This window comes from Aphelocoma coerulescens, chromosome 2 (genome assembly GCF_041296385.1).
Source record: "Aphelocoma coerulescens isolate FSJ_1873_10779 chromosome 2, UR_Acoe_1.0, whole genome shotgun sequence".
NCBI classification, from domain to species: Eukaryota; Metazoa; Chordata; class Aves; order Passeriformes; family Corvidae; genus Aphelocoma; species Aphelocoma coerulescens.
The window spans coordinates 105,152,189-105,171,978 of NC_091015.1; the positions used below are offsets into that span (position 1 = coordinate 105,152,189).

The window sequence follows — 19,790 nt, forward strand, 5'->3', positions numbered from 1 at the left end:
CCTCTCATCTAAGTATAATACTTAGTAAAAGTGATCTTCCATATAAAATTACAGAAGATCTTACTGCATAGATATTATAAGGAAGGTTTTGTTTAGTGCTTTGTGGTTTTTTGTTTGTTTGGGGGTTTTTGGGTGGGTTTTTTTGCTTGCTTGTGTTAAGCAGCAGTGTTGGAAACTCACTTGGCACAATAGATTTCCTATGTATCTGTTCTCTGTGAGTGAATATTGCAATCTAGAACTCAGGTTTCTCTGGAGGAGAGTTTATATTTTGGACAGTTTCTCTGAATTCAACATTAGGAGCTGTGGTACAGAATTCTTGTAAATTGAAGTATATATATGGAGGGTTTGATTCTCCTGCACCATTTCCTTTGGTTTTTGAGTTAAATGAAAAATAGTAGCTAGTTTGAATAGATCTTTGTGCCTCCAAACATAAATGAGCTTCTCACTGCTGATGGTATGTAAGGAGGTGCATTGCTGGCCAGGATGTTTAGGGAACTGTTCTTTTATTCAAAATGTGTCCAGGAATAGTATTTCCCTCAGTGTTGTGAGCTGCTGCTCTCTCTGGGTCTGGCTGTTCCTGCAATGTGTGCTCATGTTGCTAATGTTAGTCTGCAGAGATGAGATTGTGTTGCTACTGTGCCTTTGGTAAGCAAAAAACTCAGTGATAGCAAATTTGGAAATTCATAAAGGAATTGTAAATGAAACTCTAAACAAGCATGAGGATTTCATTGCATTCTTGTCACTTCGCTTGGAAAAAAATCAGTCTGAGAGAGTTATCTTTGGATAAAATAAAAAGTGTAAGTGATTTGGAGAGGTTGTTGATGGCACTCCTCAGGAGAGCCATTTTATTAGTCTGTCAGAAAAGGTTACAGGATGCCTACTGATGAGGCCCTGCTTAGAGCAGGCATGGCTGTTGTGAATGCTCCTTTGCAGCAGAAGGTGGTTTAAATTTGCTGTTACCTGAGTTTGATACAGAATATTGGTTGCTTTTCTTCTACTTGTTTTGGTCCATCATACAAGTCACCAGCATCACAATCATTGGCGTAGGATGCCTAATTTAGATGGTTTCCCAAGTTCCTTTCTAGTTCTGCTTCCCATGAGTATTCCCAGGGCTTATGATTTCTTCCAAGTGTCACAAGAGTAGTAGTTTAACTGGGGAGAATTAATGGCATATTATGAAAGTAAAAAGTACCTACCAAAGACAGATTTCATTTGTCATCTGTAGTGTGCCCTGGTGGGTAGCCTGAGGGACTGCAAAAGATGTTGATTGATCTCAAGTGAGCGAGCAGAATACTCATTTGGTCATTCCAGCTTCAAATATACAGCTGAAAGAATTTGTTACTTTTGAGATAGAAGGTATTGCAGAAGGGTAAGGAAGACTTAAGATGATTTGACACACAAAATAAAGATTAGTGTTAGATCCAGAACATTCAAGCTCTCTCTATATGTGCAACTCCTACAACCCATACCTACTAACCACCAACCTACTAACACCAAAGTTAGGAAATGCAGTAGCTTGGGTTTGTGCTAGCACTTCCTCAGGCAGCATGAAGACACCACCCCCCTCTCCCATAGAAAAAGGGACACTGAGTATTTTCAGAAGTTATTTTTACAGGGTTTGAGTTTTGAAACTTTGATTTTCTTTCAGATAACTTTTCAGGCTGTTACAGTCCTCTGTTCAGCATGTGAATTCTTCAGGTGGTGCCTTATATTATGAGGTAGGCATGTAGGTTAATTATCAGTATTGTTCAAATCTTAGTGGACATGTTTTTTGAGAGCCACTCCTGTAGACTTAAAATCTGAATATTTGTTTAGTTGTAGTGTGAATTATGGCCCAGAAAGATTAGAACAGTGTACTGAGTTAATAGCAGCCCTTGTAAATATTGCTGGTTCTTCAGTGGGAAGGACCTTCTTAGCCACATTGTGGGTGGTGGCCTTCTTGAGTCTGGTATGTCTTGGTGCAGTTTCCAACACATTCTTCATTGTACATTTTATTTCAGTTTGGTGACAATGGAACTGAGATTCTTGGTGATGTGATCTGGTATCTAGGTAGCTGAACTTTGGATAGTGTATTGTGGTGTTAACCTAAAATGGTGGAGTCTGAAGCATTCTGGGAAACAAGTCTCTGGCTGTGTGCTTGCTTGAAGCTGTAGCTTGGGTAATGTGTGTACACACCATGAGAAAAGCCTGACACACCCCAAGGCTTTGGCATTCCTTTGAATAGAGGAGCACACAATGCTCTGATGATGGAGGAATGGCTGACAGTACAAGGGATATGATAAAGATACGGATCACAAAGGGTAGCTTACAAAGCCTGCTTTCTTAGAGGATCTTGCTCAGAAGGTGATGTGGGAGACTTAGAAAACATGAATGTAAGTGTCAGGCTTCACATAGAAGTTTCTTTCAAAATGAGAGCTGCTCTCTCTTCCCTGTTGTAAGAATGAGCTATGCTCAGAAGAAGTAATACAGTGCATCTGTGAAGAGAACTGAGTGACTGTAAGGTATTCCTATTGGAGCTGGCAGAATGAATAGTGGAAAAAAGTCTGGCCAGTTTGGAAATGGTTGCATGTCAACTGGTAAATGCAAAATGGGGAGGAGAGAATCATCTGACTCCAACAGTTATTGCTGTGCTCGAAGTTTTTGATTTGTAGAAGAAAAAAAGATAATCAAGTATGTCAGTAGCTTCCTATCACAATTAATGTGAAACCGTTCTGGTAGCACAAACATTAGATTTGTGATTTAATGATTAATTCAGCAAAATACAAACATAAGGTTGATTCCTTTTAGGTACCTTCATATCTGAAGAAAATAAAAAGTCATAAAGTTGTAGTTGGGAAACTTTTTTTTAGGTAGGTTGCCCTTGTCTGTTTCAAATACTCTCTTCTCATCAGAAAATGGGCAGCAGAAATGTCTGGAAATATTTTAAAATTTAATTTAGGATTTACTATAACTAATGCAATCTGTGAATGAGTTCAAACAATATTCCATGTATTTGCATTGTGTATTTCCAATTTTAAAAGGAATATAATTTTGTGGTTGCACTGCTTATGCTAACTCTACCTGTATCAAATGCCAGGGCTTAATGAAGCATTTAAGGTTTATTCTATTTGACTTTTGAATTAATTCAAACAATTTTCCATGTACTTGCATTTTATTTTTTGTAAAAAGATGGTTTTCAAATACTTACTTGTGTAGGAGTGTCACTTCTCTGTGTTAGTTCAAATACCAGCATTCGTGGAATCTCAATGTAATTTGTAAAGATCATGCAAGTACTGACTTATGAAATAATGTTTGAATTCAGCTTTGACAGTGGGCATTTATTGCCATTAATTTTTTTACACAACATCAGCCCTTGATGAAGATTCACATCCCAAGGGACTGCAATCTCCATCTTGGAGAATCTTCATGATCCCCCTGAATGTCTGTTCTTCAACCCTTGCATCCTCTTACAGCTGTGGAAATAACCTGAAGGAAAAGTCCATGTTGTGAAACAAAAAAATGTGGGTTTTGCTCTTCTCTTGCTGTTCAGTTCTGTAACAGGAAGTCTTTAATCTCAATGTGTTTCTGTGAAACCTTGACATGTTGTGCTCCTTGTCCCTTATCAGACCCTGGTCAAGTTTGGATCAGCTCATGTACTGTCAGACCAAAGGTCCTCCTATCAGCAGGGGAGAAGGGCAGCAAATGCCTGGCTTGCAGATGTTGTTTGTCTTCTATCAAGCAAATATAAAGTGATTCCTCTCCTGCTATACTTGCTACCTTCTTGCAGACAGCTCTTAGGTACTTTAACTAAAAAGTGGTGGAGTTTAAGGGAAGAAAACATTATTAATCTAATGCTCATTAATGTTGAATATATTGGCATCCTTCCTTGAGAAATTTGTATTAATTTGAAATAAAAGTACTCTTCACTGAGGACATAAAAAGTTTTACCTTAATTTTAACTGTAATTAGTGCATTAAGAAATGCACTTCTGGGATATTTAGGAAACAAGTCAAGGCCTTTCTCTTAGTCAAAACTGATAGGTTGAATTCTGTGTTATTTTATAGCGATGCTAAGCTTTTTAGGAACTGGGCTAAGCTGGTGGAGCTTTGAAGTTTACATGGGAGATGTTAGAGAACATTTTTGTGGAGTAGACCTGGTTTTTATTCCTATGCTATGCACATTTTGTTTTCAGTTCTCAGACTCAGCTGTGCAACTACTTCAGAGACTGTTTTCAGTAACTAAAGCTGCAAGTAGGATTAGTATTGTTCTAGCAGCAGTTGAAATTACTGATGGTTTCACTGAGAGTTCTCCAGGCAGCATGGAATTCAGACTTCTCCATTCTCTTTAAAAAAGAGTAAGTGTAAGATAGAAAGCAAATCTGCTTTGTGATAAATATGTAACTGAGAGGAGACGTTTTGTCAGAATGGGTTTGTTCTCACATCGTTCAGCGCTGTGCCACATGTGCTGATGGACCCCATTTGGTTGCCTTCCTGCTATGGGCTAATCCAGGTCACCCTGTGACTTGTAAGGAGTCGTTGATAAGTAAGGACATGTGTACAGCCCACACTTCCAATGCCTTCCTCTCTCTGTTGGCTAAATGAAACTTTTCTGTCTCCAAAGGATAAATCAGTCTGCTGAATTCACCACCTCTGTCTTTCCTTGAGAGAGAAAAGAAGGGGAAGTGTGGTGGGTGTGGTTGACCTGAATGAGTCTCTTCAAATGGTTAAGTAGCTCAGGGAAGGTGGGCATATTTGGGTGGGATTTAATTGAGTTTAGATACAGAGGTTTAGGTAAACTGCATCTCACTCTAAGAGAAGATACACAGTTTTCACAGGGTCTGTGAGATTTTGTTTCTAGATTTATTTTCAGAGGAGGAGTGAACAAGGGGGAATAATAAAACAAAGTGAAAGCCAAAGGAAAGTGCTTGTGGAAATCTATCTGGCCTTACATACTTTGTTCCTGTTGTTTGTTTTTATTCTTGCTTTCCTAAGAACCCAAAGTATATTGGGTTACCTTGTTTCTTCAGTTCCTCCTCATAAAATCTTGAAGTTCTTTGCTGAACTTCAGCCACATCTGAAAGGGAGAAGAGCATTCAAAGCTATTAAATACTTAAAAACTTTGATTAAAGCAGTTGCTGAATATTGAAAATGCACAAACCCAATTCCTACACCATAGCAAAGGTTGCTGTAAAAACTCAAGGCAGCTGGGTCCTGCTCAGTGTGCCATGAACCCCTTGCTGGTTATGAGTAAGCTTCCCCATCAATGTGTAGCTGGGAACTAGCTGCAGTTCCTATTGCAATTTGCTATGTCCCAGTGATTTAGCAAAGTGGAAGAGGGACAAAGGGGCATGTAAAGAGCTGTGGTGGGTTATGGTGAAGAACCACATTAGTGCCTTAGTACTGGTTGAAGTTAAGGGGCGCAGGGTGCACGTGTGGGAAACCAGACTTCTGGTTAGCTTTCTTCTTTGCTGCTCCTCTAATTTTCATGTAAAGCCTTTTGCTGTTCTTGTTCTTTTACATTTGTAAGTCTTGTGAAAAAATAAATAAGTCACCTGTTACATAAAGGTGAAAATAGCTAGTGCTCTTGTGCTAGATGAGTGCAAATACATGTTACTTTGTTGTGTGAAGCTCTGTGTGGTCCAAGTGTAGAAGAAGACTGGACTGTATGTATAGATGTGAGTGAAGACCTGTCTTGAAGGGAATGATGATACTGGTTGACCAGAGAGGTGTTTGCCTTCATTTAGAAACCTGGAATTTTGTGTTTGTTCAAAGCCTGAACATCTCAGAACTGTAACACCAGTCTTCCGGTCTTCATAGGCTTCAGAAAATACTTTGCACAGGGTTCACATTCTCTAAAATTTTAGACATGACAGTTATATTTCTAGCATTGCAATTGAGATGAAAATCATAGCAAGTTTAAAGGAAAATAAGACATGATTTATTTTATTAAAATTTTCTCAAGTGGGTTAATTAACTGAGATTGGCAAGCTTTGAAGATTCTCATGTTCTTGCTATGCTCTTGAATTTCCCTTCCTATATGTTTATAGGAAGTATACTAAATGAGTATACATGAGAAAGCGGAGTCTCTACTTATCACAGATTTTGGCACTTTTTTTTCTTTATGAAGATCAGTACATGTGAGAAATATAGGTGGGAAGGGTTTTGGTGGTTTTGTTTTTTGTGGTTTTTTTTTGTTTTTTTGTTTGGTTGGTTTTGTTTTGGGGGTTTTTTTGGTTGTTTTTTTTTGTTTATTTTTTGTTTTTTAGTTTTGTATTCTTGTTGCTTAAAGATGTAGAACTACTGGTTCAGAGATTCCACATACAGGCACACATCTGCATGCATGTGACACTGTGTTCAGTGTATTTCTGTATTTGTAGGGCTTTGGTTTCATTTTCTTTATTTCTTTTTAGCTGATATAGCTCAGAGGTACAGGATAAGCAAATACCCAACTCTGAAACTCTTCCGGAATGGCATGATGATGAAGAGGGAATACAGGGGCCAGAGATCTGTGACAGCAATAGCAGATTACATCAGGCAGCAAAAAAGTAACCCTATTCGGGAGGTCCAGGATTTGGAAGAAATTAGTTCTCTTGATGTAAGTATTTCAGTTTTATTCCTTCTCTGTCTATTTTTCAGTGTTGATCTGTGGAACACCATGTATTTGAAGTACATATTTACTTCTTTTTTTTTTTTCCATTCAGAAATGTTCAGTACTTTGGTGGTTTTTAAACTGAGTGGAAAACTGGATCATTTGCAGTATTAAAAATTAGTCCAATATGGTCACTTTGAGCTGCATTCACTTCACTACTAAGTTATTTATCTTGCTTTTAAAATTTGAAAAGAATCATATGTTGTATTTGAAAAAATACTTCTAATATTTCTCACTGAAAAAATACTCAAGGATTCTTCTGAATATTGAAAAGGCAAAAAAGAAATAATTCCTGCATTTATTGATTGTTAAATGAATAGCATCTCTGTATTTAATATCTGTAGGGAGTAAAGACAGTTTTTGATAATTTGATGCAAGTTATAATTAAACTTTTGTTTTTACAGCGCAGCAGAAGAAATATTATTGGGTACTTTGAGCAAAAGGATTCTGATAATTACAGAACCTTTGAAAGAGTAGCGAATATTTTGCATGATGATTGTGTGTTCCTCTCAGCCTTTGGGTAAGTTTTGAAATTTGTTGTTTTCATGACTTCATTATGAAATTCTGTTAATGAAGTCTATATAATTTAATTGAATGGATTTCTTAAATATTTTCAGTGCGGCATCGCTGAAGAGACTAAACCTTAATAGATAAATGCACTGAGGGGATTGAAGGATAAAACTCTTTCTAGTCTTAATGTTTGCTGTGAATTTCAACTTCTATTTTTTGCTTCCTTTTTCTTTTTTCACCATTCTTTGTCAGTATAGTTTAAATGTACCTGAGGAGGTTTGGGTGAGGGATCGGTAGCTGTGTCCCAAAAACTTGTCTTATTAGAGGGAGAGGAGAACAAGTAGGGAAGAGTTTGAAAATGTTTGGGGGAAAAAAAAAATTCATTAGCTTTGCAGACTGAGTAACTCTTTTTTTGCAATCTCTTAGATTTTTTTTTTCTTTAAAGTAGGACCATTTGTGAAGGTTTCCTTCATTTTTGTAGGATGGGTTTTTTCCATTCTTTCCTTTTTTTCCCCATTCTTTTTTCTCTCTGTAAGGAATGTAGTTGCTTACTCATTTCCTCTTGGTGTTAGGGGAGCAGGCCTTGTTCCAAAATACCTAATTTCTGTTCCCAGGCCTTTTTCTATGTCACTGCACAGTGTAATAGCTTAGAAAGAAAATTGCATTGGTGAGCTACAGGGTGTAAGTCTAGAAGAAAAACCTGCAGGAATTTAAATTTCTCCTTGTACAGATTTACAGTGATATTTTAAAATATTCAGTGGAAGAAGAATAGACTGGGAGAGATTCACTTTTTAAGTAGCATAATAAAATTAAAATCTAGATTCTTTCTACAGTGTTTAATGTTCCAGCACTGCCCATTTTGAAGTGATTGGGCATTAATGTGATTGTAGTGGTTTCCAGCCTACCCACAGTTGCAAGATCAGGAATTTGCATGGGTTATGCTAGATTTTATACTGCACAGAGTTGCCTCAAGAGTTTTTTTAACTGGATGTAGTGGAGAAAGCAGAGAAACTGAGAGGATGTATCAAGGTAGAAAATGTTTCATCTGTTTGAACAAAGCATGTTGTCAGTCACTGATGCCTCTTCCAATATATCTCTAAAAATAGTTTGGGGCTGGGGGAGAGTATTTGCAAAGTGCAGGAGTGCACGTGGCTTTCATTTCCTTTGGTTCCCACTTAGGTAATGCAATGGCTGTGTGCAGCCCTGGCCATGACTTGTAAATCCGTGGTGTGTAGGTCTGTCAGTCTTATCCCAGTGAGTGCAATTATCTCAGGTGTTTTCTGATGGGTACCTCCGTGCTTATTCTCAGGACAGCCAGTCTGGGTTGCTGTTAGAATTTTAAGTTATTTTTTGCCCGTCATTCAACTTCTCAGTCTTTTCAGAAATAACTTTAAAAAATTACTAGTGGGAGAGCACTACTTTGAACATTCACTCTCCTGTTTTTCGAATCTGTTCATCTTTGGTTTTCTGTTTGTCAATTGCATATAATGAGAAGTAGTTTTCCACCACTCAGTGTTAGCACTTGGTTGTTGGGCACTGTTCTTGAAGTCGTTACTGTGGGAGGTTTATGTTTATTTTTTGTTCAGATATAAGCAATAAGCAGACATAGTGGAATGGATCAGAGTTTGATTATTTGTAACCTGCCCGTGTAAATACAGATTGCCCAGCAGGTTTATCATTATTCTTATCTCCAGATACCCATTCCCTTTCTAGCCTGGAGCTGTTAGTGTTTTGAAGTGCAGCCTTCCCAACAGCAGCCTTGGGAGCAAAATGTTTTCATCTCTCAGTAGCTGAGGCTCTTTAGCTTCTTAAAGCATCATATGTGAAAAGACTTCCAAGGGAGATGCTGGCTACAGATCAGTGCTTTTTATTCAGATTATGTATAGCAAAATTCTTCATGGGAGCTGGCATTGATCAGTTGAACTCTTCTGACTGAGCATCCTAACAGCCCCTGGAAGGGACTTTTGGTTTTGCTATGCACAGAGTTCAACAGCTACATGGTTTGGGGAGGTTACATGAGTGGTCATGTTCAAATTCCTCTTAAGCTAAAATAAAACAATCAATTTGACAGGAGAAAAATAGTTGCTTGACTAACTTCTGTCAAGGCAGAACTGTCCTGTTATGCCAAAATTACTCTGGCTCTAGGTAGTCGTAAGAGCTTATTTTAAAACTCTGTTAATAGTACTTAGTTGCAGATGATCTTGATGCTTAAAAATATTCTTAAATCAACTAGTCCTTACAGTTCCATTAAGATCTGAAGTGACTGCAGAACAGGATTAATGAAAGAAGACTTGTAAGCAGGAGGAGATAGATGAAGAATGTGATGAAAACATTGTTAGAGGTAGATTTTAAAAGTAGAGAGGAATGAATCTGAAATGTTTTTGAACATGGAAGAGAATGTTCAACAGGGAAAAAGAAGCCAAAACTACTTTTATCTTAAAAGGCTACAATGAACTGTAAGTAATTAATGGAAGAAAGTGGTAAATCTAGGAACTGTTTTAATTTTACATTAGCAAATAAATATGGCAGGGGAGGGTGGAGGGGTTGTGTGCTTTCCAGAGATTCACCTTGTACATTGCTGCTTCAAAAAAAGACAAATTGCAAACTGAAGTGTTTCCATTTTAGTAGTTGTTTTTAAAAGGTGTATCTTCAGGCATTTGGGGTTTTCACATCATGTCCCCACTTTATTTGCGTTATCTGAAAAAAAACTCAGTCATAGCTGCAGCTACTGGAGTGGAAGAACACAGAAAAGGACATTTTGGGTTCTACCACAGGGTTACCCTAGAGCATATATTTCATTATAGATTATCATCATCTTAGCAAGCAGTGATTGGGCAGGTGGCTTCTATGGCTTCACTTTCTTATTCCATGAAGGCTTATTTGGGATGCAGGTGGTTTACCTCAGTGATATTGTCACTAGGAAGCCTCATTTCACATTATGGGGAGAGTCATGCTGGGAACACAAAAATGCATTTTAAAATACACATCTCTAAACTGATGCAAATGCTGGTTGTGTAACATGCTCTGCAAGGCACCTTTTGTATGTGATAAGAAAATGATAATTGGATCAAAAGAAATCAATAAAACATAGGTACTTTGAGTTAAGCCTTATGATGTCTGTATTTTTCTTGGCACTCTAAGTTGTTCAGACCCCTGGAAGATGTAGTTCATCTTGCAGTGAGGTAAATTTAGATAATTTGACTTCTCTTTTTTTTCTGTCTCCTCCATTGGATGCATACTGGTTCCAACTTGCTTGAATAAGAGATGATAATTTTGGGGTACAAACTCGCAGCTTTCAGGGTACTTTGCTGTGATTTGGGGTAAAATATTCTAAAGGCAAGGGAACTTACTAAGGTGAGGTAGTAAGCTGAATAGCAAGGAGGAACTGTATGTCTTAGAGGTACACGCCTGCTGTATCATCAGTGGCCAGAAACTCCGAGCTGTGTGTTCTCTCTAGACCTGTTCTGAGGGTAAAATGGACAGTGGGGGCTCACTTGCCATCCATTTTCTCACTGCTTGTGCCTATAGAACACCTCAAAGGCCTTCTTTATGAGGGTAGATAAGATGTAAATTCTTAGTGTAAACAGTGGAACAGGAAGAGTAAATGCAAACAAGAATCCACATTTCTCTTTTGCTTCCTTAAGATTTTTTTTTTTTTAGTTCTGGGATGGTCTCTTACCCAAAATTGTCCTGGCATTTATCATTTGGCACTTTTGATGCCTTTAGTCCAGACTTCTGATCTAAGGGATGCATCTTCCTGACTCCCTTAATGCCCTGTTATCCAGGCAGGCCAAGTTTCTATGGAGTCACTTTACAGTTTACTTTAAAAATTAAGGATTTTAATTCTCGAATTGTGAAGGGGAAAAAAAGAAAAAGAAGTAAAGAAAGGATAGCAAATTAAAATATGAATTTTGGTATCTCAGTTATTTCATTTGTCTGTACCAAGACATGCTTACTCGTTGGTTTGTTGTAGGGCTATTTCAAAAGCAGAGAGATTTAGCGGAGACAATGTAATCTACAAGCCACCAGGGGTAAGTGTAACTGTATTTTATTTTGATTTTTGTGATTACATGTGAATGCAAACAAATGGAGACTGTATTCAGATCATTCAGTATGTTACTGCATCTCAAAACTTAGTTTTATTGCATCACTAAATAGTGTGAGAAATAGGATCACAGAAATTAGTGTTTCTGAGTCATTAAAAAAGATGTCTCACATGTTACCAGTTAATGCACATAACCTAAACCTATCATTTGAAATGTCCATGTCCAAAAAAATTAATCTTTTTTTTTTCTGAGAAACACAGTCAACACATTATGTGTATAGATACTGTGTGTTCTACAGAACTCTTAAAAATCTGTGAAGCTGGTACACTTTCATGTTTTTCAAAACAAGTGACAATTACTGTGTATTTTTCTGACTATTTCTTGACTGTCTTGTGTGCCTTAGTCCACAAGGGTTAAGAGCTCTTCTCTTAGGTTTTTTTTTTTTTAATTAACTGGGTTAACAAACTCTCATAAACATAGTTTTACTGGAGGAAAAATTCAGTACAGAAGAAAATCTGCAAGAATTGCACTATAGAGACATACTATCTAAAAATCATTCCCTTTCTCAAATTTACTGTATGAAAAGAGCTGCTTACTAAAGAGGAAATAGATGCAAATAGACCTGAGGGGGAAGGGAGTTTCAAAGCATTTCTATTTTTTTCCAGCAACAGAATTTATTAGGTTACCTAATTTATATGGCATTTCTGAATTAAGGTGTGCTTAATCATGGCCACAGTTTGCGAAGTCATGCTTCACTTCATGTTAACCAAAATTGTAATTAAATTAAAGGATGCTAGCACTGAATTACAAGTTAAAACTACTAGCAAATAAAGGAAAATTATTATTTATTCATATCTCTTTGGCAAACCAAATGTAAAATACCAGTTTCAAGTCCTGTAGGACATTAGGAGAGGTTTTGATGAGTCTTTGTAACTATCAGCATGAAGCAGCTCACTATCTGCATTTAGTTTAGGTCTGGAGATATTATTTCTCAGCCTAGCAGAAATCTAAATAGCCTTTACTTGAAGCATCCTTAATTTAGAAACAAAGTATCTCCCATTCTTTGTAAGTTGTCTTAAAAAATGGAGTTGACTGCATATGTAATACTTATTTTCCATTTGTACTTTTATCACATATTAATAGAAATTGTGCATGCACAAGGTTGAATACTGGTATAAGATTTGTTTTAAATATTTATATGAATATTGTTATTTTATGTTGAGTAGGTAATCTTTGTAGGTAGCAATATTATTTTTACTGTTTCTCATCCTACTGTATTTTTCTTTTCAACAGGAAAATGCTCCAGATATGGTGTATTTAGGCTCACTAACCAATTTTGATTTGATTTATGCATGGACACAAGATAAATGTGTACCACTAGTTAGAGAAATCACATTTGAAAATGGGGAGGTAAGAATTTTTTCTACTATTCTACATTTGGGTTTCTTTCTCAAAACCAAAATGTCTCTTTCAAGGTTCCTAATCCACATCAAAGAACTTAGTGTGTTTTGTTTTAGGCAGAAAATGGCTGTCAGATAATGTCTTTTCGTTCTTTAGGAGCTTTTTGGTTACTCTTGAAATTCACTGGAGGCAGATGTGTAGTAGTTTCATATGCTACCAAAGGAAGAAGTTATAATTACAGAACCGTCACGGTTGGAAAAGACCTCTAAGATCATTGAGTCCAGCAGCTAACCCAGCACCACTGTGCTCAGCACTAAACCATGGCTCCAGGTGCCACATCCACATGTTTTTTTGAGCTCTTCCAGGGATGGTGATTCTACCACTTCCCTGAGCAGCCTGTTCCAGTGCTTCACAACCCTTTCAGTGAAGAAGTTTTTCCCAATATCCAATCTAAACTTCCCCTGGTGCAACTTGAGGCCATTTCCTCTTCTCCTGTCACTTGTTACCTGGGAGAAGAGGCTGACCCCCCACCTGGCTACAGTTTCCTTTCAGGCAGTTGTAGAGAGTGATAAGGTCTCCCCTGAGCCTCCTTTTCCACAGGCTAAACATCCCCAGCTCCCTCCCATTGATGTTAATGTTACTGGTAGAAAAATATTACTGTATTAACCACTTCCAAAGCATTACCTAATAAATAAGAACATTAAATGGTGTCCAACCATGGAACTGGCCATCTTCTGGGAATAGTAATGAAAACTATGTGGGCTTTTTATTTTCAATCTGTGTTAAAGCACTGGTACCTTAATCTTTTTAGTTTCATGTGTTGTTTCCCATGCTTTTCTTCCTTTGGCTGTAATTTGTCAGGTGGAATTTGGGAGTTTGCTTTTAAACATCTCTTTCTTCTCATTATCATTATTTCTTTCAATGCATTTTTGGGGTTTTTTTTGTAACTTAGTCTTCTTTTGTCCATTTCCAACTCCATATTTTCTTTTGTTTTTTGTAAAATAACAGGAAAAAAGTCCTTAGAAAATTATCAAGTAGGTAGCATCTCAAAATGAGTATTTGTGCATAGGCACAGAATCTGCTAGAAAATCTGCCAAGGTTTGTCACAAATTACAGTATGTTGTCAATACTGGATGAGAAACCAGAGAATCAGTCATGTGCTCCATTCACAGTTTGCACACTTAATTATTTTTATGCAGAATCTGCAGTGCATCTAACACCGCTGTTCTAGGCACATGCAGCACTTCAGGTTTCATGGCAGAGCAAGGGACAGGGTGGTTTGACTTAAGCCATTTTTGTTGGCTGTTTTCTCATCAATCCCGCCACCTTTTATTGGAAAGTTCTGATAGTTAACAAATCTTAATTCTTCATTTGCAACTCAGTATGTAAAAGATGCCACATGTTAACATCTTTAGAAGTGTGTGGTAGATTTTCAGTCTACTTTTCTTGTGGTGAAACTGGATTCTGAGCCTTAGAAGCCAAGTTTCATCACTGTCAGCTTGTACCACATTTTGTTGTGGTTTCTCTGGTTGTTCCTTTAACCCTTGATTCCTGTTTGCTTAGGCAGATAGTCACAATTGCACAATGGGACTTTTTGCTTGGCAAAGTTTTTTAAAAATTTCAGTGTTGCTGGTACCCAAACAAATTTAAACATGCCAAAATTGAGATATTTCTGCATGCTGAAATTGTGTAGTTATTTAAATGGGCTCCTATTGTGCATACTGCACAATATTACAGGATAAAAACATGAAGTGCTGTGACTGTTAAGCTGTGTTTATGGCACTGGAATACACCTTAAACACACAGTAAATTGAACTCTGAAGCAAAGTCCCCTGCTCCAGGAGACTGCCCATTCGAGACAGTTCCTGTGCTTGACAGGCAAAGACTGTTGGGATCAGGATACCATCCAGAAGAAATCCCTGTTTACCCTGTAATCAGGCTGTGTAGTTCTCTGTTAATTGAATGCCATGAACCTTTGTGGTGTAATGGTGGTGCTGAACTGTGAGGTTTTCAACCAGTAAGAAGTTTCTCAAAGGCACACAGAAGTGACGTGGGGAGCTGAGATCTAAGGGAAAGTCTTTTGATATTCTTAATGCCAAACAACACAATAGCTTTTGAGGGAGCTTCCACTTGTCCTGCCAGGTCAGTGAGACATGATATGAAAGCTGGAATAGCAAAGGAAACAAAGGGAGGTACTTTATAGAAGGGCTAAAATCAGCAAGGTTCACACCAGCTGTTCTTACAGCCTGTTTGGAGATGAATTGATCTTGTGAATGTAACTTGCTGAGGTTGCCATTTTAGCTGCCTGCAAGCAAGACCTTAGAGCCAGAACACCAAGCTCTCTTTAGGAGCTCTCCCTCTGGAAATGTACCTGCTGAAGTGGGTGGGGAAACGGAGCCATAATTGTAGTGGTACAAAACAGACTTTTTCCCATCCTGTAGTAGGAGAGGAGGCTGAGACCCAGCTGAATTTGTGTGTGTAAATATGAGAATGAGCAAATATGATTAGTTGTTGTTTTAGGGATGGATTGGAAAGCTTGGATTTCAAAAGCACAGAAGTTTTGAGGATCTTTGCAATCTTCACTTTAAAAGACCAAGTCCAGGTCAGGTAATTTTCAACTTACCTGATGGACTTTGTTGAAGGGAGAACAGGAGCCATTTCATGTACCCTGGCTGCCTACTGATAGGGAAAGTCTTTCCTTCAACTTACTGCAAATTGAAGATACCTGAAGAAACGCTTCTATTTGGTAGCAGAACAAGCTACTGCTATCTTTCTCAAAAAGCACAGTTTTTATGCTGATGTAGGCTAGAATCAAAGCAATAGCAGCATTTGCTTGTTATACCAGTTGTGCAAATGAAAGATAGACAACTGTAGGTATTTCTTAGATGATAAATTATTGCTTGTTCCATCAGGCTGTAGGGAGTTGAGCTGACAAAAATCACTTCTGGAGCAAGCAAATGCACGTTGTTTGAGTGAAAGAAAAATCCTGAATAAATTATCCAAGGCAATCCTGTATTTATCTGTCCCTGGGCAGAGATCTTTAAAAGGCATTGGGGTTGCAAGAATGCATTCATATGAGGAACTAAAGTTTGCCTGTCCAACAAGGGATGACCAATCAGGACATAGTTACTGGCAGAAGAGCAGTACTTGATTATAACTGGTCTGGCTGTGTCATTAGCTTCTGCTTTTTTCTTTTTTGGTGGGGAGGGGATAGAGTTATTCAAAGATACTTGTTGTGTTATGCTAAGAAAACACCAATTTGCTATGTGAATAAGCTAGAATTGGGTCTAGAATACACCCTCAGCCTTTCATAGCATTTAACATCATGGTGCTCAGGCCTTATTGTGGTTGCTCTGTTTCCTCAGAATCAGGTTATTTCTTCTGACCAAGTATTCCAGTGCAAGTGTATCCCTTCCCAAAATGCTGATAATGCCCTGATCTCATCCTTTATCCGTTGTATATGATAAGAGGAAGGGCAAACATGGTTAACTGTATCACTCATCTATCTCAGAGGAAGGGTCAGCAGTTAACATCTTTAGTCTTGTTCTTTTGTCTAGTTTTAAAGTAGAGATCTCATTAAATTTGAAAATTGTTGGAATTGCTTACTTTGGTGCCCTTAAGATATGGAAGAAATGAGTTTGTCCTTTGTTTCCTGTGCAGGAACTGACAGAAGAAGGCCTTCCTTTTCTCATACTTTTCCACATGAAAGATGACTTGGAGAGTTTAGAGAAATTCCAACAGGAGGTTGCACGGCAGTTAATAGGTGAAAAAGGTTTGTAATATTTCCCACTACTTCTTGGTTTTACTGGTATAATTTTTTTCAGACAACTCAGTGGAGTGGAAGCAAAGGCTAAACAGAATTTGTAGGTTTAAAGCTCTTGAGACTGGAGGGCTTTATGCATTTTTGACAGTGAGGACCAACTCCTCTGGAAATTATTAAAATAGATGCACAATTTATTAGTAAGTAACTTTCAGAAATCCTTCTTGTCTAAATGATTTAATGTGTTTTGAGAGGGCATTGAACAAAGCTTCAGTTTGTAATATGGAAAAAAAACCACTTTAAGAAAATCTATTATTTTGGTGGTGGTATTTATTTAGACCTATTTTCAGGTTTTGTATGTTGTATCTATCTAGTATCTCCACCTTCGTAATACTGACGAAAGTGGTTTCAAGTGGGTTTCAAGATGATACTAATAAAAAAACCCTAACATGGATTTTTGTCTGTTCACAATGTTAAGGTACAATAAACTTCCTCCATGCTGACTGTGACAAATTCAGACATCCACTCCTCCACATTCAGAAGACTCCAGCAGACTGCCCTGTCATTGCCATTGATAGCTTCAGGCACATGTATGTCTTTCCAGACTTCAGTGACTTGTCGTAAGTATTTTTCTTGGTGCATTTTAATTTGAGAATGACAAATGAAAATGCTCATACTTGAATCAGTACTGTGGTAGGAAGATGAGTAAATCTGGGATAGGTAAGGCTGCCTCTGTAGGATTTAGTGTCAGAGCCTTAAAGCAGGATGAGCTGGTATGAATTCACTGTTTAAATGGAGCTGTATTACTTTATGAAAGAAAAGAATCTTGTTTGAAGTTCTTAGATGCTGCTCTTCTTTTCTTTCAAAGTTTTGCTATTTTCCATCATAGTTAGGCATTTGGAGCCTGGCATGGTGTTTTTTAGTAGTGATCTAGATATCTCAACTTTAAAAGATTAAAAATACTACATGGAATGTGAAGTACTGTGTTTTTCAGGGATTACTGTAAAATGCAGCATGTAGGAATGCCCAGCCCGCTGGTTTGGTTTTTCCTGCAGTGCAATTCTAGCCCTCCTACATTAGTCTACACCTAGAAAGCTGGCAAAGAAATAGTTGTGTGGGTTTGTGAAATTTTCCACGTGCAACTTGGAAAATGGCCAATCACAGGCATGTTTATCTGGATAAAATACATGCCAGCAAAGTACCAGGGTGCTTAGGTGAAATACTGCCGTGGTAACCCTCATTACCTCAGCCTGACTCTTTACAGTGCACTGCCTAGGAAGCAGATGTTCTGTCTTCCATGGATCAGTCGAGGAATGTGTAAATGTTCTCTTCAGGGGCTTTCAGCCTGAGACAAGCTCTCTGTCTTCTGGCTGGGTGGTAAACTCCAGTTTCTGTCTCAAAGGAAGCAGCTGCACATACACGGCCTGCTAACTCCTGGTCAGATGTCTAGGCTGGGTATTGCATTTTTGTCAAAACCAAGGATTCAAAGCTCGGACTTAGCGTGCAATGTGAATGTAATATCATGTCTGATTTTGCTATGCCAGGAGACATTTTTCTATCTGAGATGTTGACATTTGGGAGGAGAGTTCAAACTTAGCTTCTTTCTGTAATTCTCCACAGGCTTATTTATAAAATGTTGTCTCTGTTTGATGTATCTTGAATAGTGCTTTTCAAATATCTGAAGCTATGTATGTTGAAATTCTTGATAGTGACTATTTTTCTCCCTGTGTTCCTGTTTCTTTGGAAGATTGTATTCATTGCACACCCCAGAAAAAAAATAGCAGGATAGTTGCATTTTAAAACCACTCTTTTTATTGTCACTTTTTAAACAGCCCTAAAACAAATTAACATCTCGTATAGAGGTAGTAGAGATGTTTAGTTTAGACTTGCATGTTATGTTTCTTACATGTTCTGTTTCTGTGAAACACTGTCAGAATAATGAGAGCTACTTGCTTGATGTGTACCAGTTGTCACTTACAAATGAAGCTGAAAGAGAGATGTCAGGATTGTAGACAGTTGCCTAATGATAAATAATTACTCAACCTTCCTCTAGGAGGTTGAGCTGATATATAGAAATAGCAAAACACAGTTTGGGAACAAGAAGAGTTTGGAGCTCCTGGGGTGGTAATGTTTTGTGTGTGTATGTGGTTTGGATGTTTGGTTTGGTTGTTTTTGTTGTTTCTTGGGTCACTTTGTGTGGTGGTTTTATTTTGTAATAATAGGTAAACTCTTAATTCTGAGACTTTCATCTACCACTTTAGTAACCTTCTGGACTCTTTTACAAACTGGCCCCGGGGCTGTCTCTTGTAACCTCAGTGCTGCCACCAGCCAATAGGGTTTGGATATGGCACTTTCCGAGCTTGCCCACTAAAAGATTTCCTCTCTCTCTTTAGGGAATTCATTGTCTTTTTTGGAGAATAGGCACTTGGCAGGCAAGTGAGACCGTCACTCACTCTTTTATCCTCATCCTTTGGCTACCTGGCCCTATTCATCCTGCTGTTCCAGGCTGGAAATGATAGCAGGGAGTGCCCCACTGCTGGGTTGCAGCTTCTCAGAGAGAACAGGCTGAGCTACACGAGGCTGCAGGCACCAGGTGCCCTTGCTGCATTAGGAGAGGAGAATGTCTCCAGCAATGTGCCTGACCTAGAACAGGGCAAGAGCACCAGGAAAAACAGGGAGCAGTAAGTCTGCTGTCCCTATAACCAGGCTGGAATGAACCCCCTTCTCTCCATTGGTACTAATTCATGATCTCATCTGGGATGGGAAGAGGCCCCTTAAAGTATTAACCACTGTAATACTGATTGGTTACAGACACTGCTGTAATGACACCCCGTTCAATATTTGCTGCATTTTATCCAGAGTTTTCTGATGATCTGAAATATTGCTGATAGTTTGTTTGACCACACTTTCTTCCTCTTTCCTAAATGTAATAATTAGTTTGATGAAATCTGTCTCCATTAATACATTACCTTTAGATTTCATGCACAGTGCTCACACTATAGTTTTTTATCTCATCTTTAATACTTACTAGATTAACTCTTCACTTCGAGATTTTTAGTCAATTTGACATTTCACAAATAAAACTGGATGCTGTTGTTTAGCACGTTTGCTGTGGGTGACAGTAGATGATCTCAGATTAGATTTACATTGATATCCTCTTAGTGCTTATCTGTGGTGTGTGTGCAGTTGCTGAGGCAGTAGAGAGCCTTTCAAAGATGTTTTGTCAATACTGCTCCCCAAGTGTCATTTGTATCTGTAAACTGTGCATTTGGAACCTGCTGTTCCCTCTTACATTACAGTTAGTGGGGAGCTGAAGGGAGTTCACAATGAAGTTATTGGCTGGTACAGCTCTGTGGGAGTTATTGAAAAGATGAAATACTTGCTGTGTTCTCAAGAGACAGTGGAAAGAAAAAGAACCTGGTGGGATATCTTAGCAAACCATGTGG

The 19,790-nt window shown here is 38.1% G+C and overlaps 1 protein-coding gene across 1 annotated transcript in view; it reads left to right on the forward strand.

The window, feature by feature from the left end:
- Window positions 1-19,790, forward strand: part of ERP44 (endoplasmic reticulum protein 44) — a 47,686-nt gene that overhangs the window by 24,952 nt on the left and 2,944 nt on the right. Inside the window, exons 5-10 of the mRNA XM_069004274.1 lie at window positions 6,389-6,573; window positions 7,032-7,147; window positions 11,111-11,168; window positions 12,477-12,593; window positions 16,245-16,356; window positions 16,823-16,964. Of these exons, the coding sequence (XP_068860375.1) occupies window positions 6,389-6,573; window positions 7,032-7,147; window positions 11,111-11,168; window positions 12,477-12,593; window positions 16,245-16,356; window positions 16,823-16,964 (730 nt within the window). The remainder of the gene's footprint in view (window positions 1-6,388; window positions 6,574-7,031; window positions 7,148-11,110; window positions 11,169-12,476; window positions 12,594-16,244; window positions 16,357-16,822; window positions 16,965-19,790) is intronic.